Here is a 27,168-nt window from a genome sequence, read left to right on the forward strand (position 1 = left end):
ATTAATTTGTTGGATTTTTCATTAATTTATTGGATTTTTTTTGATAATTTGTTGGATTTTTCATTAATTCTCGTGCAACGCAAAATGAAATCGAAATGCGAATAAATATTGCGAGAATATTACTTGTTGGATAATGCGATCGGCACTTGGACTGTTTGCAGATGCAAATAACTGCTTTTTTCACAGCATCTCGTGAGCACGCCAACTTATCTCAACGGATACAACTGACTGCACAACCCATTGACCAGCCTGTTTACCCGTGACGGTGGGGCGATGTTGCAACAAAAATAGCTTTTGACTTGGACAGAATTTAGCTTTGTTGCCAAGCCCACTTCAAGACGTCGATTCGACCGGTTACGACGGTGCGTATACCCTAAAGGTTTTTCGGCAAACTTTATCAAATATATGTAGTCATACTTTGGAGAGAGCCAGTGAATTTTAACCAAAGTACCCTTCCAAACGGCGTAGTTAGTTATGGGGTCGGTGTGGGTATAGTAATGTGAAAGATACACGTGCGCTTGTTGGATATTACGCAGCAAAGTTTAGAGGAGCAAAAGTCAAGTGTTAGATTGATGAAAGGATCGTGGTCATATATCCTGTTCAGCCTACGTGCAAAAAATAGCGTAGGAATTCTCACCTGTTTTGTGCTGTCACGTGCACGTAATGTGCCTGATTTACTGTAACGTCAGAAAATACCTTAACGCCAAATGGAGCTGGGCTGCCTTCCATCCATTGATTCGTCACGTACGAAGTATTGTAGTGTCCAGGAGTAACGTGTTTTTTTGTGGTGGTAAACTAATAACAAAACATTATGTTGCAAATTTTATTCGTGTAACCGACAAGGGTTGCTGGCAACGGCCAGATATCCCAATTTTCTGATACTTACGTTAGAAGTCATGTTGGAATGTTACAATTGATTTTTACTACCGTAGCTTTTGACGTTTTGCATCTACTTAAGGCAATTTCAATCTCGATACGTAAATTTCCTGTCAATGTTGGCTGGTTAACCGTATAAAAATATTCAATTGTTCGCTTATGGTGCGGATGAAAGGCAGTGAAAGGTTCCGTTGTTGACTTTTTTGCGGTCTATTGAAGACCTGACAATACCACGTATTTCCCCATCCACCTTCCAAAGGTTTTTGTGCAAATGTTGAGGTGTGTCCAATTTGCTTTTATGTCGCTGGGATTGACAGCGTGTGGTATTTTCCCGAACAAAAGGGACATCTAACAATCTTCATTTATACGAAGTCGAGCAAGCTTAAACAGCACTTAATAGGGGCAGGAGGTTTTGCCAAACAAAAAAGGCCACTATGCGCAGTGGTGGGATTCAAATATTATAGCAACCGGGTTCGCGCGAACCGGTGCGAACGGGCTAAATTCCACCACTGACTATGTGTATAAAAACACATATTTTTTTAAATGTTCCAGCTTCTGTGTATACAACAGTTGGTGTGGAAGGGCAATATATCCTTTTATGTTTAGGTGGTCATTTAACGGCCGTGTTAGCAATGCTGAGGTTACTGTTATCTGTGTTGTTTCTCGGAACGACGTACGCGCAAAATGGGAACGTCACCGGAAATGTTACAAACAGTGAGTATATTCATAAGATAAGGAAAGTGGGCCCAATAATATGAATTGTTTAAGCTGCAGATATATTGCCCGACGGTGGAGATTCCCTGCACTATAATACGAAGGATAGGCTGCTATGCAGCTTTGGTTGATTTTTCGTGCCGATGTACGATAACGTTATAAAACATTTAAACGATTTAAATAGTTATCTAGCAACGATAAACTGAATTACATTTTTTGTGTTTGTCTGAAAGTTTTTCCAATTTATTTCTGGTTTCGCCTGCTAAGCGGCTCCACTCCACTTAATGCTTGCCAAATATTCGGTTTCACCACATAATGGGCAAGTGGTGTATCTGTAAACCTCGAATTTTTGTAACTTTTAAATATGCAGGTATAATTAGTTTCACTAGTTTAATCTTTTTGTGCAGCGTGCTCGGGAGGCTCTTTCCGAAACAGTGAGAGTGGAACAATTGACTTCGTCTTGGCGTCCAACCATTCCGGATACTTGTATTGCACCTGGTATATTTACGCACCCGAAGGAAAGGTATGGTGCTGGATTTAAAAAAATACTTCTAAATTAATTCTGCGGTGATAAGCAATATACAGCCCACAGCGATGGTATTTCAGTTAATTTATTTCCTAGTGTCCCACGACGCCATTCTTAATGGAAGTATATTTGGGATTTCAAAGAATTTTCGCTTTTTCTGATATCGAAGTGATTAAAATTCTATTAAACTTGACCAAACCGAAATGTGTGAAAGTATTGAAAAATTTTTTGACCGCCATTTTTTGTTTAAAAATATCACAAATGTAGTTAACAATATTCCGCTTTATTGGAGGTGATAAGTGAATGTATGTTATGGGTACAAACTTTGTCAAAAACCCAGGATTTTCGATCTGCAAGAACTTTTGCAGGAATTGTATCCACACGCGTATCAACAATTTTAAAGCAGCGTGGTGAAAAAACCTTACCTAAAAGTAAGCAAGATAGTAAAAAGCAGTGACTAATTTTTGTAGACGTTTATTTCATTGGAAATGTATGGTAAAGTTTAAATTTGATTGCGACATAAGCGCTGGCGAATGTGCACGTTTTTGTCGAATGACGTTTTGATATTACAGCGAGTTGAAAGATAGCGTCTAAAACGTGTTTTTGCGCAACCACAAAAGCAAGATCTACTGGCGCAATGATATAGAGAGCAAATATATTTGGAAAACGGATATTAGATTTAGGGGCCTATAGAGTGGCGACAGAAAGGGAGATGTTGGTATTTTAATGTTTTTTTTTAAGGTAACACGAATTGACTTAAAAGCAAAGAACTACCACAATAAAAAAATTTACTATGAAAATTCGCGTTTACATTTCAGTTGCTAAACTTCACTTTCCATTCTTTCAACATTCCCTGCAGCGACGGAAGTTTACGAATACGACACACACCACTGAAGGTAAAAAATACGCATCAAAACGGTTGTTTTTATATGACAAATGCAGAGTTTTTCATTATGATCATTATTATTATTATGAATAAAACATCCTCTCAGTGTATTCCATGCTCAGAATATAAAAAATAACACAGTTATTTGTCACAAGTTTTGATAATTCCTGCACAAATATATTTTGATGATAATAAATTTCATAAACACACGAAACATTTGTTCTCAGCCCACTTCAACTTTTTGTGATGACAACAAACCAAGAAGTTTCGTATCTTTGTCGGAGAGTGTCACTTTATATTTTAGCAAGTATTACAGTTACAGCACCTACCCAGCTTCACCGATTACCTTATCACTAACCTGGAAATCATTAAGTAAGTCTACCATAATCTGTATGTTATTACATTTTAAGTTCATTTACTAATTTAAACAGAGTATTTCGTTATAACAGATCAGAAAGTTAGACTTACAAGCTTATTATTGTCCAGTTGTTAAAGCTGTATAAACGTTTAATTGCCACGTTGATAGTCCAAGGTTAATAAAATGCATGCAAAAAATTCATCAGGATAGTAAATTGGTATCTGCTGTGCATTCATATTGAGCAACAAAGGGGATCAGTATATATGTCATTACGTATACATTTCCGCTCACAGATGGTTGCGAAGAACACCAATTCCGTTGCTGGAATGGAAATTGCATCAACTCCACGCAGCGCTGTAATCAAGTCCGAGACTGTGAAGACGACAGCGATGAAATAACATGCGGTAAGTCGTAGTTTTGTTGAGTGGTCCCAGACTTGACTAACCCCAGTCGCACAACAACTAATGTCTTGTTTTTTTAATACATCCGATCATAGGCGCCGACTTTAAAATTTTTGGGTATGCCAAATTATATTGCGTCATTTTATGACGTCATAAAATGCAAAATATCTTTCTTGGCGCTAGAAAGGGTGGGACGTGAGACTATGTTAAGGCTTGTAGTTTACGAACTTCACGCAACGCAAAGCACTTTTCCAAACGAACGCATGTTTATGTGCGGTAAGACCGCATTGAATATTAAACAAAGGGCCTTTTTCAAATGACAAAGAGAAACTCCAAAACAGCAGCATGACGAACGTTGGTCAGATTTTCGTCCGGGTATGCAACATACCCGAGATTTTCGTCCGGATATGCGAGGCATACCCGTGTTTGGCGCCTATGCGTCCGATGACCTTTCGGGGAGCACGGGGACAAACACTAGGAAACAGCTTTCCACTACTGTCACAGCTATTTGTGTAGTTGTGGAGTGCGAATTCCTGCAAATAGTGTTGGTGGCTCTACAGTTTAGAGTAAATTGAGGCAAAGTCCTACTTTCAGTATTTGACTTGACTATTATGCGCAAAATTTCACCAGCTCGCTGATTCGCGTAACGGTTTATTAGACGTTTTCCTGTATTAACTGAACTGCCGCCACCATTTCATGGGTCTGCGAGTCGGGCTTAGACGTAGATCCCCTTAGGGTTGCGCATGTCTGCCACAACTTGCTGAAAACAACCGTTGGTGAGCATGATATTTTGGCAGAAAGTGTTTGGTGAGGCCAAGTCTGGAGTTCGGGAAAGCACGTGAACTTTTAAATCAACAATTCATAAGCCCCACAGCCACTGTGTTTTCGTGCCTATAACGCGCAACTACAGGTCGATGAAAACTGACACAGTTGCTGCAGTAATTTTTAGAATCCTGACACAATAAATAAAAAAAGATGTGTTGTTAGATTGCGTACGGGATTTACAAAAACGCATTACATTTTTGTTTAAAATGACACTTTGGTATTGCACCACATTGCGGCCTCCATGATAAGTTTGCAAATTCTGAAATGAAAAATGCTGGGCAGAAGCAAAATGTTCACCAGTTTACCGATTTTTGTACATGTTTTTAAGTGGCGGGTTTGTTTTACAGCTCAGAACTCGACATCGTTCGAGGAATGTGGAAAAACTGGTGAGGCGCCGGGATTTTCATGGGTAAGCAAGTGTCGCATATCACGTTGTTGATCATAATTGGATAAAGTTGGTAATAAAGATAAACAAGCAGGGAGTATTGCGGGGGTAGTCGTAACCAGGATTTTTTAAAAGGAGGGTCGAAATTTTTTGGAAATTCTTCGATTTTCCGCTGTAAACTAAGGTTAATTGTGGTCGAGCATTGTAAAATACAAACGCCAGTGTTGGCGCGAATGGTCACATAAACGGTGGCTTCCTCTGGTTGCGCAATTGCGTAGCGCTATGGAACACTCGATGCGAGTTTTTGCGGTAGTACTTGCGCCGTAGTTTTATTACTACTATTTTGAAATAAGGGCATAAACATATTTGTAACTAAAAGGGATCAAATGTGGGCTAACGTTTAGAAGAAAACATGCAAATAAAAACTATTTTACATGCGGTGGCCTTGCGAGCACTGAAGTTTTAAAATTGCGTAATATTGGTAACGTGATCAATAAAAGACATTTTGTCCTTAGACTGACGAAAAAACAAAAAAATGCAACATGTTGGGTAACAAATGCCAAGGTAACAATGCTCCCTGAAAACAAAAGCATAATTGTGGGTGTCATTCTGTTTATAATTGTTCAAATATTAAACTGCACAAGAAACTTGTATCAAAAGCAAACACTGTTTCAGAAATGTAAATGCGCTTCAGCTAAGTTTTTGAGTGTATATACACCCTGTAGCGAACATTACTTGCAAAAGTGTGAGCAGTAAACACACACGAAATTAAATGTACACATTATTCCAAATATCTATAGTTTCAAAATTTTTTGACCAGATAAATTTTTATTGCTTACCAACACGGGTGCGTGACAGCAAGCTCAAGGTTACCAAGTAAAGAAACAGTTTCGGGGTTTTTGGTCGTGCCTGTTTTCCGCTTGACTGCGATTTTCCCTCCCAGAGTCCAAGGATTGTCGGGGGTAGCAGCTCAAACCACGGGTCTTGGCCGTGGCACGTGACCGTGTCACAAAGCTCCTATTACTACTCTTCAAATACCCAGACATGCCAGGGAAGTATTATACACAAGGACTGGGTGCTTACGTCTGCGAGTTGTGTCCACGGGGTTTGCGAGTAAGTATTAAATATTATCAGTTTTTCTTCTGGGGATTCTATGGAATACAAGTTACAAAAAGCTCGATTAATCCGGATTCGAGTAGTCGGACTAATTTGTCCGGACTATGCGAAGTTGCGGTTTGTCCGAAGACTTTGATTCAAGCATAACGCTGTGCATCTCGTAGGATATCATTCGTCTTAATTCGTACCACCTATTTGAGTGTTACAAAGTAATCTAGTTTATGATTAAAAAACGTTTATGATATCAATAAGCAATGGTCAATCATTTTGGACCCGTATGTCTATAGGGTTGTGAGTTAAAGCGCATCGGAGCATGAGTTTTAATATCTCGTTCCGCCAGGAATACGTGATGTTTTGATCCAGCTTTAGCTACATTCTTGAACTGTGATGTCAGTGAGCTGTTTGCTTTCCTATCAGTTTCATTTTTGCTCTTTTTTCACAGAAGTAGCCTGTGGGTTTTTCATCGCATATTCTACAGTAGTGAAAGGTTCAGCGTATCCGACGTAATTGTTCATCCCAATTACCGGCCATGGTAAGTTGATTCAAATTAAACACTACAAAGATTCAACGACCCCTAAATATACATTTGTTGTGGCCTGATGGCATTATTGTTATTAGCATTTGCTGGGCCACAGTGTTTCTACTTTGCGGGGGCTACACACCTGATTTAGTGCTCAACGGCTGACGGCGAATGTATAGTCACTAAGTCTTGTTTGGCTATTTAGCTGGCAAGATCGCAAACAATCGCTATGGCTGCACTGATGAGACCTATCAGGTCGAAAAGTTGGTCATGTCTCCAGATCACCAAAAAACATTTCCTCTCTATTGTTTCAACGTTATTTCGTTAGTTCGGGAACAAAATTATCTTTCCCATGTGTGTTTCGTTTAATGTTGACCAGAACCTTGTAACTCATGAAAGAACATTTCCTTTGCTGGAAAACACAGAAATTATAGAATAGAATATCATGAAGATTGAAGTGTAGACGACTTGACATGTTTCATCAGTACAGCTTGTGATAATCCGCTTTCTGGCCTGCTATAAGTGAACAATGCTGCATTGTGGTGGCGGTTAAGACCCAACTTGGTACTGGCCCGCGAAAAACAATCACGAGATAACGCAGTACGGCTAACGGTCATGTGGTAGTAACCACAGAGCCGGTCTGAGTAAACCTTTTTCGTATTTTAATGTGTAAATTATACGGGCCCCTTCAAAAAGTGCTGAGCTCGATTTGGCCAAATTGCTCAGATGTACCCATCAAGACTGGCCCTGGGTGGTCAAAAACAGCAATGATGTGGCCTGAAAGGTCGAAACAGTGGCATGTGCCATATTAACAAAGAGGTATTCAATTTAGGGACACGTTAGCTGGAAACGACATCGCACTCTTGAGAATTGTAGGGGGGTTCACCTTTTCTCATTACCGTCGTCCTGTCTGTCTCACCAGCTTCGGGACAAGTGCCAGTTTTACGCCCTCCACCGGCCAAATCTGTGTTGCCATTGGCCAGGAATACAGCTGTGAGTAATTAATCATACATTCAGATTTTAGTTTATTCCTTTTTTAAACCTTTATAATTTTACACATAACGAAAATGAAAAATATGTGGGTCGGTAAAGCTATGTGTGGTAGCTTTACCTGATCAACTTTTAAAAGCTCCGCGTTAGATTCACATTGTTTTGTTGCTTGAAGACAAGACAAACCGCGGAACCACTTTCGTATTGCCGTATTTTATAACACCTTATAACCCCGAAGTGAGGGGTCAAGCTAGCGGCACATCCACGTTTTGTGATGCGCGTCGTGTTTTTTTTTAGACTAGAGAGTAACGAAATCATAGTAAGTTTAGTTACGTTTAGCAAGAAACACTTACTTCTCAGACGCTATGACATTATATTATGACTTAGAAGTCACGATGTATTTTATGTCTGTAGTTACCTTGTTTCCTAACTAGTGGGTCGCAACAAACTTGTGGTGAACCATGAAGCAATTTCAGATGGACCGCGAAGCTTGTTATCACAAGGATAAGTCAGTTGTGTTCACAGTTCATGTGAACGCACATTGAGAGTATAACGTTTTTTCAAAGCTATTTGCAGCGGTGGTTACATGTAAGAATTGTATACACAAATAAATCCTACAGTGGAAAAAATCGTCGCAAATATTTTAAAGTGGTCTTCTGTGACAAAGGACGGTTCCATCATTCCATGGAATTGTTGTTTGACTGGAAACAAAGATATTACTCAAAATTACAACGTTCGCTATAATTTGGGCCGGACCGAAACTCCAAAAGTACAACCTCCAGTTTCGGTCGCGTCTGGTTTAACGCTTGACTGCAAAAGAAGAGTCTGAGAATTTTCCGTTACCAAATATCGTGACAACGTTCTCCCCTAGGTCTTTTAAGCGCTAAAAAATTGTCACGCGTATTTGCACATAATATACAACTAGTTACTTGTCTTGCAACTTTACCACTCTTTTCAGATTATCCTACACAGGTAAGGCTTCCGATCCTAGACACTACAACTTGCTTGGCCGAATACAACAAGCTTCGAACATTACAAGGAGTCGCCAACGCAACAAGTTTACCTGGTGGACAAATATGCGCTGGGATACTTTCCGAACTTGCTGGAACGTGTGACGTAAGCCTTGTTTGACCAGCTGCTTGAAACACGTGATTAACACCAAAAAAGTTGATTTATTTCATCCGGCGTAACTTCCTATCTGCTGTGTTTCGTGTCAGTTTTATATTTGCAAACACCCACAGTTCCTTCTTACAAACATAAACTGATGAAACTAGCCAGGATGTTCTTAAAACAGTGCGGATTGTATTTTCTTACATGTTCGTGTCTCCCCCTTTCAATCCGTCAGTGCATTTTCCCGCATCTCGCTTTTACATACCATTGCTATTTTGTGCCATCCAGGGCGACGAAGGGGGAGGGTTGGTGTGTTTGGTCGGAGAATCCTCGTGGTTTCAAGTGGGAGTCTCATCTTACAGGTTGTGCAACAACGAAAGACACGCTTCCTTCTATAGTGACGTCTCGGCATACTCCACGTGGATAACAGAAAGTAAATATAGTCACAAAACTAAAGTTAAACGACCATTCAGAATGTATACATGCGTGTAACAAAGTATTAGTCTGTATGCATAAGTATGATGTGAATGGAATTAACCACTTATACCACGAGTATGTTATTTATAGACTTGGAAAAGGTTAAAAAATTCATGAACCATTGCATGTAAAATGACATTTAACGTGGTGATAAATTCTTGATTATTTTAAGAACCGGTCCACGGATACACATCGATATATTTAAAGCTTGGTTAGGTGTCCAGCTTTCATGATAAATACGTGCTAAATCCCTGTTTCATTTCTTTTAGGTATTTCGACGCCTGCGGCTATGTGCGGATGGAATGTTACTGGAACAAGTGGAAGAATTACATCCCCCAACTATCCGTTGCGATCACCGAGAAACATAGAATGCCGGTGGTCAATTAGCGCGCCATCAAACACAGTGCGTTAAAAAGCACATAAAAATATGAGCAGCTTATTGAAAGCGAAAATATATTTGGTGTAGCAAATATTCATCCATATCCTTAACAACGTATCTTTCCCATTTTAACCGATAGACAAACAACATATTTAATATTTGATTGCGGTCTGCAAGTATTCACACACATATACACATTTTGTTGTAACAATGGCATTTTTCGTGGAAAACACAAGAAATAGTTGAGAAATAGTTGAGAAATATATGATTTTCAGGTGATAGTCATCCGCTTCAGTGAATTCAATATTCCCGGTTCATCATCATGCACTGGGTCGTACTTGGCGATCTACGACGGTAACAGCACCTCATCTGAATTGGTAAATCAATTTGTAGGGACAGACGCAAAATAAATTTCGTGAAAGTGTTGGTGTATGGACAAATATTACCTTAGTGTTGACTTAATCGAGTTATAAAAATTACATTGCATTTTCAATGAAAATCTTGCCTTGATGCAGTACCTCAACAAACTCCACTGCGGCTCCGTTGCTCCGAGACCCGGGGAAATGTCGAGCAACAGTATTCTTGTGGTTTATTTGAACACGGTCCAAGTTGCGAAGGGATTTAACTTCGACTGGACAACTGAACGTAAGGAACGTTACATCACTACTTACCTTTAGGGTAACTCACCATCAAAATCCCTTGTTCGCAGCAAAATGCAACGAAGCGACTGAGTTCCGGTGTTGGGACGGATCTTGTAAACCCAAATCTCAGCAGTGCGATGGTACAAAGCATTGCACAGACAACAGCGATGAAATTGAATGTGGTAAGTATTACTTTGAACAATCTCTAACTGGTCGAAGAAATATATTATCGCCTATTTACGTTTTGTTTACAGCGAGATCGTCCACGAACACAAGTGAATGTGGAAAGCAAACAGTGGCCCCACAGTTCAAATGGGTAAGATTTTGTGACAAACTCAACATTTTGGGTAAAACATGGCCCCTTATGCTTCAATGCACCATTTGGGAGACATATAAAGTACGACTCAGTTTCAATGCCACATTATCGTAGAATATTCTAATGGAAGCCTTGTGTAGAATTCCAAAATCAGCTTGTCTTTTTGTCACTCTATCAGAAGAAACATTTGGTGTGCTATTGAGCAGGGTTTTTCAAATCGTGTGGTTTGTAGACCATCGGGCGACTTTATAGGACACGGGAAAAATTACTTGATATATAGTTTGGTGCTGTCTTCCTTTGTCAGAATTTCTCAACTTATTTTTGACAGAATATCGTTCGCTATCAACTTAATTGCTGATCCGAAAATCAGCAGCGAAATTTTTTTTGGGGAATTATCTTGTGGAGCCACTCGATAGGTCGTTGTAGAGTTGAAAACCACTAGGGGTTATTCGCGTGCTTTTAGTTCTATTGGATGTTAAAGATTGCTCAATTATTCAACAGTCGCCTCGAATAATTGGAGGCAGCGAAGTGGTTCCCCATTCATTTCCGTGGCAAGTGATGCTTTCACAAACCTATAGACCATACGACGTGTTTTGCTCCGGTTCTGTGATCAACGCAAACTGGGTGATGACAGCGGCACACTGCGTTCAATATAGAAGGTTGGATCGTTTTTCTGTTTTTGATAAAATAAGGTCACACGAGACTACATTTGCCAACTGTTTTAATGTTGTAATTCTTATTGTAAGTAAACATACAATAACCAGGGTTCTGTCCTGCGATCCGATTTAAAAAGTAAATTTTCAGTGCAACTGCTCGTGTCAATGTATTGCATTGAAATTTAAAAGCGTAAAATATTGCGGCTGCTGCAAAACATAATTTGTTTCTTGACCTTGAAGTTATATTGCGCGACCACAAATGGGGTCGCGACCTATACACGTGAAAGTCCTGTCATACTTCAATAAGAATATGAGAAACAAATCCAATACGTTTGATTCTGGACTGATTTACTCTCAACTACTTTTACATTAAAGCGCCTCCAGCATTTTCTTGACTGCTGGGAAACACAACAGCACAACGTTTGAAAGCACTGAGCAGCGTCGGAGAGCCTGTGAAATCCTCTTTCGCAACTACAGGTATCGATATTTGTTAAAAGTATTTGGAAACTTATTGTACAATGTTTGAACTGCGAGAATCGTGATTTGTGTTTCAGTTCCTACTCAAACGACATTGCCTTGATTCAAGTCAGGGGAGAGTTCGTTTTCAACGATTACGTTCGTCCAATCTGCATTCAACCTCACAACGAAGCAACTCTGGATCCCCCACCTTTAACTCAATGTGTGGCAACTGGCTGGGGTCGCGACAGTAAGGATTGTTTTGAAAATTGTGTTATCTTTCTGAAAGCAAGCACGCTACAAATGTAAGACTTTAGCAGATCACGCAGATGAAGGTACTCTATCCGGAACCAAAAGTAATGTAACGGAATTGCACACAAAGTTTAGAATCAAAATGAGCTCCACCAAATGCGTGTATTTAAAAATGTTCCAACTTCTAATATAGGCCTTTTTTACAGCCCTAAATAATTACCAATCAACCAATGAATTACGACAAGCCGTCCTCAAGTTATTGACGAAAGATACTTGTGACAAGGCATACCAAACTACACTCAGAAGAACCAACCCAATGCCTGACAACCAATTGTGTGCCGGTGATCAACCAGGCTTGTCCGTTTGTCACGTGAGTGCGATGGAGCATTAACACTGGCTGCCTAGTGTAGACGTTTTTACAACCTGAAAATATTTTTAGGGCGATTCGGGTGGACCACTTGTTTGTTTGGTTGGGGAAAACGTTTGGTACCAGGTTGGAATCGTGGCGTACGGTCGGAACTGTGGAGAATTGCCTTCGTTTTTCACTCGCGTGTCTTCCTACGCCCAGTGGATAAGTGAAAGTATTTAAGTTAACATTCTGATTCAAATAAATTGTATTGCTGAAATTGAAATGTTTTTTTTTCAAAAATTTATGTAATTTGTTGTGAAAGCACGAATGGTTTACAATGCATATTTTGTTCCTTAGCAACGGCCACATACCAGAATGGAAATGGATCATGTAAGTACTTTTGTGTTTTACCAAAAAACGTTTAATTGAATTTGGTTTACTTAAACAAGAGTCAAAACCAGACATTGGTCCTTTATAATGTTTGTTTCCAATATTGTCACTGATTGAACTTCAAAGCGTCAAGAATAATATTTACTTGTCGCCATATTCCCATTTTCAATCGCTCACAAAAAAATTACTTGCCTTCCCGACAGGCGAGTCCATATGCGGACCCTCACAGCTTACGGCACAAAACGGAACTATTTTTTCTCCCAATTATCCTTACAACATTCCTTCTTACACGGATTGCCGTTGGGTAATCACTGCTCCTCCTGATCAGGTACTAACCCACCTTCGGTTTGACGTCTGTATGTAATCCTTTCGTGACACCAGTGTCTGGTGTTTAAAACAACAAAAAGTGTTGGCGATTGTACTGTGACATGCGCTATTGTAAAACAAAATATCTCTGAATTTTCTTATCGCAATTTTGTTTCATGTCAAAGGTCGTCGGGCTAATTGTCACTGACTTTTATTGGTCTTCCTACTACTGCTCGACCAACTACGTAGAGATTTACGACGGCGGTGTTCTGGTAAGATGTGACTATATGACAGAACTTTGGCAGTTTACATGAACGCATGTCTTTCGTATAGCACCAGGGAATTCGTCACTGCTCAAGAAATACTTTAAATTCATTCCAATCTTCAAGTAACGAACTTACCATTGTCCTTCACACTGGATCGTACGTTCCCTCTTACATTCAGTTCCAATTTGATTGGCGTTTGGGAGGTAAATTGTCGTTTGACATACGGTTTAAACTAGCGGCAGAGAGAAAATAGTTATAAAAAGGCAGGTCATATTTGGTGTGAGATAAAGATAAACCGTATTTATGATGTTTTCAGAATCATACTGCAAACAATCAAATTTCACCAACACAACTGAAGGTTCTCTAAAATCTCCATTTTATCCGTCAAGTTATCCGACCGGAATTTACTGCACCTGGCAGATTGTCGTCCCAGATAACAAGGTAAAGGAAAAAGGCGTATATCAAGAGGGCTTTATCTTTTGTGAAATTCGTGGCAAAATTTGCAAAAGTATAAATACGAACCTGAGTCAAAGAAGAATGTTGTAACTCGTTTTGTCTTTTTGATAAGGTCATCGTTGTTGAGTTTCAAGATTTCGACGTTTACAAAAGTTATAGGTGCAACGACTACTTGCAAATTTGGGACGGCCAAGAATCGGTAAGATTTAAAACCAAACCCCTCATACCACGGGATGCACCAATGTAAAAGAGAGATTGACAATTGTTTACTTATTTTCAGTTCGGCGGAAGGCGATACTGTGGATATTTGTTTCCGAGTAGCTTTGCTGCATTTAGTAGCGTGGTTACAATAAGATTTGTGACAATCAACAACTATTGGCATTCGAGTAGAGGATTTCATCTCACATGGCACACTATCGGTAACAAATAAAATTTGATGATTAAAAGTTAAACAGTTGATTTAGTGCAGTTTATCTCACAATTAAACGCTCACGTGAGCTCTGATTTACAATGCTTTTCGAGAAATAATGGCAGGCCATTTCATACTGTATGACAGCATTGACCCTAATATTGCTTTAATGCCTGGGTTCCCTGTTCATTACTTCAATGTTAGATAAAATATTCCAAGCAACAACCGAACTCTTCCATGTATGACGCAAGACTTTTTTTTAGATCGTTGTGCATCAAACGAGTACACTTGCTGGAACGGTTCTTGCATCCCGGAAGCAATGCATTGCGATTTGAACAACGATTGTTTGGATAACAGCGACGAAATAGAATGTGGTACGTTTTAAAGTGTATCAAGAGGATATTTTTTGCATTTGTGAAAAATATGCTTGAAATTTTTTTGTGTGGAGATGTCGATTTTTTTGTTTCAATAATAATCAAATATATTAGCATAAAGATATTTAAAGTGACCCTCTGGCGCTGTTAACAAACGTTTTTGTTTTTTCTGTATGTTTCAGCGCATAACACGTCAATTTCGTCCGAATGTGGAAAACCTGCCATAGCACCAGAATTTACATGGGTAAGTTACAGCTATTTAGGTAGGTTATAATTTAGTGGTAATTTCAGAAAACTTTTATTTTGTTTACGAATGGGAAATGATATTATCATACCGCAGTTGTGACCAAATGTGTGACAAAATTCGACAAAAAATTTTGCATTGTATTAGCTGAATCTTCACGCAAAACAAAAAAACGCTTTATTCTACTGGATGTTTATGGGATGATCATTCTTGGTGGCAGTCTCTTGTCTTTACTTCGTCGCTGTAAAAACGCATGTTTGGGTAAAAATTTTCGTTTGAAAAATTATTCAGTAATGTAAAAACATTTATTTGCATTGAACAATGATTGTCCTAGAATCACTTTTTACGAAACTTTTAGTGCAACGATCCAAAAGACCAAATACTGTTGTCAGTGGAAGATTTATTCGTCAATAAATATTTCTAGTTAGCAAAAGGATGATACGTGCAAATAAAAGAAAAATAGGTATCAAAACCTTTTTTACTTGATACCTTACAGGACCACCGGATAGTGGGTGGTAATGAGGCTGTACCGGGTAGTTGGCCTTGGCAAATCGCACTCGCTTCCTATCCTTTCGGCTATTCTTTCTGTGGAGGTTCGATTATCAGCGAAAGATGGGTTCTTACTGCAGCTCATTGTGTTGACAGCTTTTACAGGTAGGTTTTGAGTTATTTTGGCATCTTCAAACAATATAATTCTTGCATAATTGTAAAAGCGTTATTGAATATTCTCTCGCAACCGTAGTGAAATATTCTTGCACTGTTTTATAAAAACGTGTACATCTCGTTAAATTTAATGCAAATAAATACATTACACACTGCTAAACGCAAACACTATTCTGTTCACAGTAATTACTATGTTATTGCCGGCCGCCATAACAGAAGTGGAACGCCGGGGGAAGTATCAGTGGGTGTTGATCTTGTCATCATTCACCACGAATACCGGTAAGGTCTTTTTTACCGAAATTATGTGCTTTACTTTTTTACCAAAAGTATGTGCATCGTAACCAAGGATCAAAGTTACTTTTTTCTGTCAAATTTCTGTCAAAGAGCGAGATAGGAAAAATCGCCGCCTTATGCAAAGGCCTTTCCTGGGCGACCATTTATCGATCGTAAGGTTTACTACTGCCGTCTAACTTGGACGGTCAAGGCTACAATGCCTTGGCTGCGTTGCCAGTGAACCAAAATAAGTACTGATTGTAGGAAATACTGTAACCTGATACTTCACACTGTGATATTACTTCACAATATTACCACACGATGAAAATATCACACAAATCATTACTAAACCATTAGTTTTTTGCAGAGTTTTTTACGATGGCTTCGACATTGCCATGCTCCGTCTCAATACGTCACTGTCCTTTAGCGACACCATTCGGCCGGTTTGCTTCGGCACAAACACGACAGATTTTACAATTAAAGAAGGGACAATTTGCATTGCTACAGGATTTGGCGATTTGGGTAAGCTCTAACACATCATGCCGAGTTCACTTATTGGCATAAGGCAACACAAGCTGTACATGTAATCCACCCTTGTGATTTAGTGTAGATAACATTCAAGGAAACTAATACTCCTATATATACTGTTGCGGTTTTTAAATACTTTTAAATACTGATTCAACAAGTTTATGGTGACAAATTTGATGAATTTTAATGCACAGAATACGCCGGCGACAATCCAACAAGCCTATATCAAGTTCGTCTGCCAATCGTTAGCAACTTGAGATGTGGAGAACTTTATTCGAATTATTCTTCTCTGGACATTGTTGGAAGCAACATTTGTGCAGGGGATGTGGAAAAAGGAGGGATTGGGAGTTGTCAGGTTAGATTAGGAAACTACAATTTTGCTCTTTTTGAATATTACCACAACTCGGCCAAGCACAGATTTAAATGTTGGTTGTATCAGAAGCTGCTCAAACTTCCAATAAAATCGTTTTTTGACCTCATGTAGGTCTCTTCTTGTAAATAATTCCGTAAAAAAAGTCTTGTGAAAAGAAGAAACTTACTTTAGTGTTGCATGTTGCAAGTTGATAAAACATACGTTAGGTAATTCATTGACCCACATATCATTAAGTAAACTTTTTCCAGCAAAGAAAGCATTGACGGGTTGAGTTTTAATGCACTGGTCGAGTAAAAAACTATATGTTATCATACAACCAAAATGTTTGTGTATTGCATAAAGTAGTATCATGGTATTTGAGACTTTGGTATTTTGTGTCAGTTATAAATCACCTAAGCATTTGTTTACGCCGATATCGCAAAACTTAGTATTTCACAAATTTTTTTTCATGCATTCTTAAAGTTTAAAGTTTGAACATTGAAGGCTAATGTTTCGTTTGTTGCAATTCTGCGCAATTTTACTTCAGGGTGACTCTGGAGGTCCTTTACAATGTTATATCGGTAATACTTGGTACGTCGTTGGAGTGACATCGTGGGGAGTCAGATGCGTGGAACCTGAACGTCCAGGAGTCTACACCAGAGTTTCTTGGTTTGAAAAATGGATTAATGAAGGTATATTGCAATGCTCAACACGCGTATGTTTTGTCAGAAATTTTTTATTATACTTTTACGGTAATTTTGCATGATTTTTTTGACCTTATATTGCTTTATTTTGCAGTGCAAAATATCACGATTGGTGAGTGTTTATCAAATATTATTTTTTATTAAATTAATAAGTGTTTATTAAATATTTATACGTATGTTTGAAATTGTCATTTTGGTATTTAATAGCTTATGTTGCAGCTGAATGCGGAAATGACACAGTTTACACATCGAGCAGTGGCAATTTTACTTCCCCTGGTTTTCCATTTTATTATCCCGGGCAACAGAATTGCACATGGAAAATCCAAGCACCCGAAAACTATGTAAGACAAAGCGAAATTAAGTTTGTTATTCAGTAGAGATATTGTTCACATTTTCTTTAGCTGATCGAAGTTACTTTCGAGAGTTTTAATCTCCCTTCAACTTACCTCTGCAGTCGTGCATCGTTGAGAGTTTTTGATGGCGACTTGTTGGTAAGTTGGACATTTTAATTTAGCATTGATTGTGCTTGCCGAAAATCATAAATTGTCGATATGATTTTGCAAGAATTTCCATGATAACTGTCATGTATATACTAGATTACCATGGATGTATAGAAAAGTTTAAGGAAAAAGTCACAAAATTGGCTCAGAATCGTTGTTTTCGGAGCTAACATCTGTTGGAAAATAAAAAGTGGACAACTACATATGGTTTTTGTATTGATCGCAGAACACACGACCTTATATTACCAGAAAACTGACGTACCACATGCGCATTTAAACACGGTTTTACGCACTTTGAACGAGATTAGATTGCTATTTATATTGCAAGGCCCTTTGACTAGACAAACAATTTCATGTTTGTTTTGCAATATTTCAGTACACTGGTCAGCAGCACTGCGGTTCGTATTCGCCAGGAAACTTCATCTCGTCGAACAACGCAGTCTCTTTTCAATTTGAAACCTTGAGTCCGGGATCAGGAGGCTTTCACATATCCTGGAGATTTGAAAGTATGGACCAAAATGCCTCCACATTGCGTGTTTGTTTATAATTAACTAACTCCCATTATTGAAATTTTTTTGATGAAAAGGTTTAATAAGACAATAACTCACAGAAAAATGTAAGAGCGACGAGTTTGGGTGTTGGGACGGTTCTCAGTGCATCAACATTACGAAAGCATGTGACCAGAACAGGGATTGTCCCGATGATAGTGACGAAATTGAATGTCGTAAGTTCTTTGAGTAAACTATTTTATTCTAAATTTACCGCTAATCTAAACACAATGGAAAGCCATTGCCATGAATTCAAATGAACTGTTACACCGATGGTTTAATTTAAGTTGAGTTGTTCACGAGTAATAATGTTGCTAATTCTAAACATATTAACAACAGTTTAATCCGGTTCTCTTGTTTTAATCTCTTTCAGCGCAACTTTCAACAAACTTTTCCGATTGCGGAAAAACCTCTGTATCGCCTGGTTTCACTTGGGTGAGAATCCATTGTTTCATCACCAAACCTTTACCATTAACCGTTCTTTTTACTTTGCGCAGCACGATCGAATTGTCGGGGGCAACAGGCCAACGAATGGATCTTGGCCTTGGTACGCAGTTGTTTGGCAGTATGGTTATCCGCAGTGCAGTGGATCCATTATCGCCAGCAACTTCGTGTTGACGTCCGCTTCATGCGTGTCCAACTATTACTATCAATCCTGGACCGTTTCTGTTGGTCCAAACGGGACAACGCACAACGTTGTTGCAAGAGTTACTCACCCAGATTTTCACTATTATTACTATAATTACAACTATGAGAACGATATAGCAATTTTGAGAGTGTCCCCACCATTCAGTTTTTCCGAAACCATCCGACCCGTATGCTTATCTACAAACGAGGCCGAAGTCAAAATCGGCGAAATTGGCGTGGCTTTGGGCACAGGCTCCTTGGGTGGGTTATTAATGTTGTAGCATTTTCTGGCTATTATAAACAATAGTAAATAATGATTTTATTACAATTTCTAAAATACAATGCTTTGAAGTTTTTAATTATCAAGCAAGATTTAGATAAGATGCCAATTTAAAACATCGACACAGTTTGGATAAAAAAAATACACAGGTTTGGTGACTGACGGAATATGAATATGCCTGACTGCCATACAGCTATGATACATTTTTCATTGTGTTTAGCAAATGTGGAATATTTTTAGGAAGAAACTCCTACAACGAACATCTGTTCCAAGTCCGTTTGCCAATTCTCAATTCTTCACGATGTGTTTCGGCTTTAGGATACAACACAACCACCAGTTTGTTTTGTGCTGGATATTATGATGCGAGACAAAAAGGCACATGTTACGTACGTATGAAAACGTACATACATATGTACGCCCACAGCAGACGTTACTGATCACATTTTTGAAAGATAACAGAATTCCCCGTAGTATCTGACATTTGTAGTCTACAGAAACTGGAGACCTTTACAAAAATTTTATAAAACCGAAACATGCCAAAAAAATTTACCGCATCATCTGTGTCTACAGGATTACGACACGCTGGAGTTTGGTTCATAGCAAGCCTATACGACAAATTTTAACCTCATTTAGTACAAAAATCTCTTCCTGGGTTTGCGATTTGTCTTTCAATGTATTTCTTTACAGAGAGATGAAGGAGGTCCTTTGATGCTCCTTGTTGGCGAAACCAAGTGGACACAAGTGGGCATTGCTACTGCAGCTACGACATGTCGATATCCCGGAAATCCTAGTTTGTTCACGAAAGTGTCGTCGCACGCAAAATGGATTGCATCGGGTAAAAATGAAAATGATGCAGAATCTTACCAGATATTTGTTACGAGAAAAAAGTGCTCATGTTTATTTCTAAACCAACTCGTCCATCACATAAAAAATTCGATGAAAAATGGCCGAAAGGCACACCGAAGTGTAAATATTTGCATTTGTATTTGCGTCGTCAGGCGTATATTGAGAATGTTGAAGTCTTTGTGCTTTTGCTTAGTCTGTATTATTGTCTAATGTGCTTTTCATAATCAAGTCTACCCATACAAGTTGCGAATATTCTAATGTTTTTTTTTTAATTTTTTTTTACAGTGTTGTCTGGAAACTACACTTCTAATGGTAAGCTAAGTTTGCCTCCGTTTGCAGTCATTAATACATTGCGTTTGATTCATGATGTGTTTTTTAAATTGTTTGCAGTGGTAGGACAAAAATATCTCATAAATGATTTGTTTATCACCACAAAACCAATATCTATTTTTTTTTGCGATTGCTGCAATATTAATTGTAATTATGTGAGCTTGCCGATGAAAAAACAATAAACAACACCGGATCGCTTGTTTACACAAACTCCTAACCAAAAATATATAGGTCTTTTCCTGTAACATATCGCGTTACTCCACCCACAACACAATTGCCTTCCTGCAGGCGCCTGGTTTACGAGCGACGGTTGTAAGTTAGAATTTCTATATTGTCGCAACGCTGTTGCAAACCGTACATAATACATTATGATCGATATGATATCGCAAAGGCCTTATTAGTGGAATGATCCTTCCTTGCGATAGAAAAGTGTGCAGTGCGCTTGATTAGTTGTGCGCTTGTACAACAGTGTTTTTGACCTGCCATTACCGTTGTGCTCCCACAGACCAGTCGACAGTGCTGTGACCCAATGTGTTCAGAGTTCGAACCTCATTGGAAGCCTAATGCGACTTGTCAAAAACAGGCCTTAATCTTGCTTGACTGCAATTCCAATAGTTCCTTGTTGGTGTAACCTATCTGCAAATTGTTATTGGGCTTAAAAACACATTTGTCAAATTTAATAAATTGAAAGTGTTTTTATCTAGTTCTGTTCGATTTGATTAACTTAGCTGATCCTACTTTAAAAGGTGGTTTGTTCCAGGTGTGTTTTCCACAACAACAACCATTTCCAGTTGTGGAGTAACGAGATTCACTGCAGCTTCTGGAATAATCACCTCGCCAGGATATCCAACAGACTACGATGATAATCTTGATTGTGAATATACTATTACAAGCCCTGATAACATGGTATAACATTCAGTTTTTTGGTCTACATTTGTTACTTAAAACGATCATGCTCAGGTGATTGAGGTTCGCTTTGTCGAATTTGACCTCGAGAGACAATCTGAATGTTCCTTTGACTATATGGAAATATACGATGGAGTGGAAAAGGTATGAAGTGATTTGTAACAAGATTCATTTCATTTCAATATGCCGCACCTTGAAAACAAATTATAAAATCTGAATTCAGTGGTTACAGATCCTGGTGCCTCGGCACTATTTGTAACGTTTTGGGGTGCCACGAGCTTTTCTGCATATTAACTCTGCTATTTTTGACCACCCAGTTAAACGGTTATGTCTTGCCATGGCAGTGGCACCCATTTTTTTATACTAAACCCACATCATAGATTCAGACAAAAAAAAACTCATAGCAGCATTGTTGGGTGAACAAGGTGATGTAGAGGTTTTTCCGCACTCGGTGATTTATAAAAATATTGAACTGAGTTGTTCACATTTTATAAATGAACCCTTGAGATAAAATAATACTTACAATGAATTTGTTCGTCAGTACACTGGGATAAAGTTTTGTGGAAATCAGTTGCCGCGAAATTTTTCATCGTTTACCAACAACGTGCGTATCGTGTTCCATACAGATATCTCTGTGAGAAGAAAAGGCTTCTTTATCACCTACACACAAAGTGGTATGGCTCCGTTGCTTGCAGCAGTTTTATTTTGACTGATACCGGATTATGCAGTAAATTGTTAATGGAAAAAATCAGTGGAACGCCGAATGGAATGCGAAATACAAAATGTTTTTCCTTGTGAATAAGCGTTTCAATAAACTGCTAATGCAATGGTTGCAATTTGCTTACTGAGGATTTCCATTAGGTGTTCCACTATAAATTGCATACTGGAGATTCTGAAATAAGCGTTTCAATAAACACAGACATTTAGCTGAGCGCCAACCAAAAGCAAAAGGATTTTTGTATTGAACGTTTGCTAAAAAACTAAAACACATTTGTGATTTTTTTTGGTGAAAACAAACAGTTCGGTGCAACAACAACCAATACACTTGCTGGGATGGTTCTTGCGTTGCGGGAGAGAAGCAATGTGATACAGTAAGCGATTGTCCAGAAGGAGATGACGAAATTGAATGCGGTATAGCGAAACCTTAGCATGAAATTTTTCTGATAGAGTAACACCACGTTTTGCTTTTTTCACTTGTAGTGCAAGGTACGGGAAGTACTGATCATTGTGGGACTGTTGAAGTGCCACCTTCGTTTACCTGGGTAAGATGGATGCCTAGCTGTGAATATAACCAGTGTAATGTATTTGCCCACTTTCACTTACCTTATGCAATTTCAATTGGTCAATTACGTGATGTAAACTGAATATGGATTAAATTTTCGCACCTAAATTCTACAAGAATTTGCTTGGTCCTTCTTCACCGCCAACAAACACATTCAACTTTAAAAAATATTGTTCTTGTATTTTTAGGATACACGAATTATTGGTGGAAACGAGGCCAGTGCAGGTTCATATCCATGGATGGCGATGCTCACTGATGAAAATGGCAACCTGTTTTGCGGAGGGACGATCATTACCGACAGTGTCATTCTCACAGCAGCTCATTGTATCGTCAGCAACAATTCCAAGTAATGTCACCGTACCTGACGAAGTGATTCAAAAACCAAATAATGTTGCAATAGCCAGAATGTAAAAAGTGACTCCGTTAGCTATAGGCATTCTATATTTGTATGCATGAAACATATTTGTTTTTTGCATGAGATTTCTTTATGGTAAAAATATTTACTGATTTATTTAATGTTCTTTAGTATAATGGTTCACGTCGGGAGACACAGGATAAATGAAAGCAGTATCAACAGTCAAACATTTTCCGTGAATGAAGCAAAACTTCACGAAAACTACACAAGGTGTTTTATAATATCATTAGCTTCGAATGTTGTGAAGAATTAACACATCCTTCATTTGTGGTTTTAAAAAACTTTCATAGTAATTACTTTCTCGGAAGCAAATCTAAGAAAACAGTTTTACCTACAGACATTTGCTTACGCTCAGAAAAAAAATACCATGCACAGAAAAATGTAAAAAAAACGGATACTAATTGCCGTTGCCATATCGACAGTCATGTTTTGAACTCAGGTCAGCCAAAGGCAACGACATTGCTCTGCTGAAACTTGCTGGTAAAATCAATTTTACTCGCACTGTGAAACCGATCTGCATTCCACCCTCGTCCCAAGGAAGATTCGAAATACCCCCTAAAACTCGTTGCATAGCAACAGGGTGGGGGAGTTTAGGTAAAGTTTCATTTTCCGTGGCAATGCAACAAAGCGTTTGCACAGTTGAATGAAATTAATGTTCATGGCGATGTATTTAGGTCGCGGGTTGTTTCCAGACGTATTGTACCAAGTCCGCTTACCAATTATCAGCCAGACAACTTGCAATGCAACTTATCCCGGTGTTTTGGTCGACTCACATTTATGTGCTGGAAACGTGGAGAAGGGCGGAGTGGACACATGTCAGGTAAGATTTGTTTTTTACATCTTTGTGAAAGTTACAGGCCTAAAACGTTAAAATGAAACAAAACATATTCAAGTCAAACGTGTATTCAATTTCGCAGTTTAAGTTGTTAGTACACGACTCTCTTTTTCTAAAAACGCACGTGATTGATTCATACAATATTCAATTGATAAGCAAAGTGGAGCCAATAATATGAATTGTGTATAAGCTGCAGACAGATGGCCACTGTTTCGACCTAAAAGGTCTCATCAATGCAGCTGGTGTGACTATTCATATTATTGGCTCCACTTTGCTTATCTTATGATTATTGTGACACGGTGCCTGACGGCACTATTGGTTGAGCTTTGTTTGGCCATAGTGTTTCCACCTTGTTTTCTCCGTAAGGTTGCACCTAGTTTGGTGCCCAACGGATGACGGTGATTATATAGTCACCACAAAGTGGAAGTCTTTGCTTGGCCGTTTGGTCAGCAAAGTCGTCTGATCGTCACACCAGCTGCACTGATGAGACCTTTTAGGTCGAAACAGCGGCCATCTGTCTGCGGTTTATACACAATATTCATTTGTTTGCATAAAACCGTCAACTGTGCTATAAAACAGCAAAGTAAAAACTTATTTTTTCGTGGCACTTTGCAAACTATGTAACGTGTTTCATGAATGTTAGAGCCACCTTTTTTACACAGGGTGACTCAGGAGGTCCTCTTATCTGCCTTGTCGGTGAAACATCTTGGTACCAGTTTGGGATAACATCGTTTGGATTTGGTTGTGGAACTGTTGGCGGTCTTGGGATTTACACAAGGGTGTCGTCATTTTATCAATGGATTATGAACCGTAAGCAATCGTTGTTAAATTAGACTGTGCTATAGGTTTGACGTTAAGGGCCCATAGTGTGACGCCTGAACAGTTGATTTTGCGTTTTCTGAAAAAATGATTTGCAAGGTGATCAGTGAGAATAGATTTTCAAGATAGTGGTTGTTTTAACGAAATAAACTTTTTATCTAACTTGAGTTTGGTATCTTGTCAAAAACAATCATTTCCTGTGCAACGCATATTGCAGACATACTAAACGACCTACCAGAACCTTACACAAGAGCCCCGTTAACAAGTCAACAACCTAGTAAGTATTAAGCACTTAAACCAAAGGAGATATTTTCGTTTGCTTTATGAAATAAGTAAGGCACTGTTTGAGTTGACTTGGGGAAGTCATATTTCCTAAAATTATCCGAGTGGATTTCACAAATTTTAGGCTAGTTGTTGCGTCAGTGGAACTTTTGAGTGGGGCCCAAGCATTTTATGTGATTAAAAAACTATAATTAACAATACATTTAAGAAAACAACATTTCCAGTTGTAAGTTTTATTCCTGGACGTTTTACGTCACGCGATCATAAGGTTTATCCAGTTGTCACTTCCAATTAGATGGTGCAACATTAAACATATTCATGGCCATTTTTTAAAGCATTTGGGTGGGGCTCCAAACATTTTATGTCATATAAGGGTATAAAAGTTTTGATTTGTATTAACGCTTCACAAAGTCGGAAAGTTAGGCCACGAACTGGATATTTAAGACCCAAACCAACCTAAATTGAAACTCTACTAGACAATATTTGGGTAAAGTTTTATTAATTTATGTTCGTGTGTGAACTTTATTTAACAATACATTTAAGACAAATCTATTTCCAGGTGTTCCCAACCCAACTAATGTTACGGACTTAGCAAGTAAGTTTATTACTGGACGTTCTACGTCACGCGATCATAAGGTTTATCCCGTTGTCACGTTCAATTAAATGGTGCAACATTGAACATATTCATGGCCATTTTTTAAAGCATTTGGGTGGGGCTCCAAATATTTTATGTGATTAAATGGTGTAAAAGTATTGATATGTATTAACGCTTCACGAAGTCGGAAAGTTAGGCCACAAACTGGATATTTAAGACCCAAACCAACCTAAATTGAAACTCTACTAGACAATATTTAGGTAAAATTTTATTAATTTATTTTCGTGTGTGAACTTTATTTAACAATACATTGAAGACATATTTATTTCCAGGTGTTCCCAACACAACTAATGTTACGGACTTAGCAAGTAAGTTTATTACTGGACGTTCTACGTCACGCGATCATAATGTTTACCCCGTTGTCACTTCCAATTAGATGGTGCAACATTGAACATATTCATGACAATTTTTTAAAGCATTTGGATGGGGCCCCAAACATTTTATGTCATTAAATTGTGTAAAAGTCTTTGATATGTATTAACGCTTCACGAAGTCGGAAAGTTAGGCCACAAACTGGATATTTAAGACCCAAACCTACCTAAATTGAAACTCTACTAGACAATATTTGGGTAAAATTTTATTAAATTTAGTTTCGTGTGTGAACTTTATTTAACAATACATTTAAGACAAATTTATTTCCAGGTGTTCCCAACACAACTAATGTTACGGACTTAGAAAGTAAGTTTATTTCCTAAAGTTGTACGTAACGCGATCATAAAGTTTGTCCTATTTCGCTTTTTACTTGTGGCTTTCAGAGTAATGATCTAAGCTGCAGTTCGTCTTCTTCCAAAGCATGCATTTCTATGCTTTTTTTTACAGGAACAACGAATAACGCGAACATCCCTCAAGCGTTTAGCACGTTGTACTTTCTCTTTGGTTTAATTGTTTTCTACTACATTCAACATGTCTCGTACGTGTAGCTAAACATTTCACGTTTAAGTGTACATGAATCAGGTTAAAGTATTTTGAAACAATTACGCGCAATCATGTGATTTACAGAAACACAACACTATAGCTTTAGTCAAACCTCATGTTGCATTTAATTGAAGTATTTACTAGAAGTAGCTTCTGTTTTTAACACTGCACGCATGCTTTTGCTAAATACATTGCTTGTGCACAGTGCTTGCTTTCCCATCTGTAAGTGTGAACCATGTTGTGATTGAAAAATGACCATACATATGTCGACTTTTATTTGCAAGTTTCAATTAAACACATCGAAAATAAAAAGAAAAAAGAGAGACAGATGAATCATTTCACAGAAAAGAAGAAATTCTATAAATGATGCAGTACGTTCCTCATCGCTTCTTCTATACAAAGTTTCGAAATTTACGCTTTCTTATTAGCTTTTTTGAATTTTACGCTTTCTATTAGTTTATCATTTTGCAAATTCAATTTCACAAATTTCCTGTTTTAACTTGCAATCAGCTGAATTTACATAAACATGTACAGTTTGGCTGCACAATATCGTAACTACACCTTGTATCGTCAGTTTATAAAGAGATAACCGTAAACATCAAGTCTGGGTTTCAGTGTGCCGTGAAACGGGCTCAGGTGTGCCGCGAGTTTCACCAATAATTTGTAAAAATGTTTCGCCATTTGTTGTGTAAATATGCAAAGCACAAAAATAAATTGCAAGCGCATGTTA

General features: G+C 38.3%; 1 protein-coding gene across 6 annotated transcripts; it reads left to right on the forward strand.

Annotated features, from left to right (window-relative positions):
• Positions 1-217: 217 nt before the first annotated feature.
• Positions 218-27,168, forward strand: LOC145912499 (ovochymase-like). Of its 6 annotated transcripts, none has more exons than XM_082999992.1 (61): positions 218-362; positions 1,483-1,590; positions 1,998-2,113; positions 2,935-3,012; positions 3,230-3,374; positions 3,654-3,764; positions 4,934-4,995; positions 5,915-6,084; positions 6,530-6,619; positions 7,440-7,600; positions 8,556-8,713; positions 8,996-9,140; positions 9,454-9,587; positions 9,839-9,940; positions 10,079-10,208; positions 10,273-10,386; positions 10,459-10,520; positions 11,022-11,179; positions 11,552-11,653; positions 11,731-11,882; positions 12,091-12,254; positions 12,324-12,465; positions 12,591-12,623; positions 12,827-12,951; positions 13,115-13,201; positions 13,263-13,398; positions 13,512-13,636; positions 13,764-13,850; positions 13,932-14,070; positions 14,324-14,434; positions 14,617-14,678; positions 15,175-15,332; positions 15,525-15,620; positions 15,982-16,136; positions 16,337-16,497; positions 17,042-17,186; positions 17,293-17,310; positions 17,418-17,539; positions 17,600-17,689; positions 18,075-18,204; positions 18,309-18,422; positions 18,620-18,681; positions 18,744-19,134; positions 19,394-19,539; positions 19,841-19,988; positions 20,285-20,311; positions 21,090-21,235; positions 21,290-21,379; positions 21,777-21,909; positions 22,256-22,366; positions 22,436-22,497; positions 22,706-22,863; positions 23,044-23,142; positions 23,372-23,526; positions 23,607-23,752; positions 24,430-24,577; positions 24,804-24,863; positions 25,428-25,463; positions 25,796-25,831; positions 26,166-26,201; positions 26,723-27,168. In XM_082999992.1, exons 2-61 carry the CDS (start codon positions 1,509-1,511, stop codon positions 26,803-26,805), a joined length of 6,945 nt encoding a protein of 2,314 aa, XP_082856118.1. In that variant the 5' UTR covers positions 218-362; positions 1,483-1,508; the 3' UTR covers positions 26,806-27,168. The 6 variants fall into 6 exon arrangements, with proteins under 6 accessions (XP_082856118.1, XP_082856110.1, XP_082856144.1 ...); XM_082999984.1 differs by having other exon boundaries at positions 26,343-27,167; XM_083000018.1 differs by lacking the exon at positions 26,723-27,168 and adding an exon at positions 26,279-26,407.

The sequence above is a fragment of the Ascidia mentula genome, chromosome 1 (genome assembly GCF_947561715.1).
Source record: "Ascidia mentula chromosome 1, kaAscMent1.1, whole genome shotgun sequence".
NCBI lineage: Eukaryota > Metazoa > Chordata > Ascidiacea > Phlebobranchia > Ascidiidae > Ascidia > Ascidia mentula.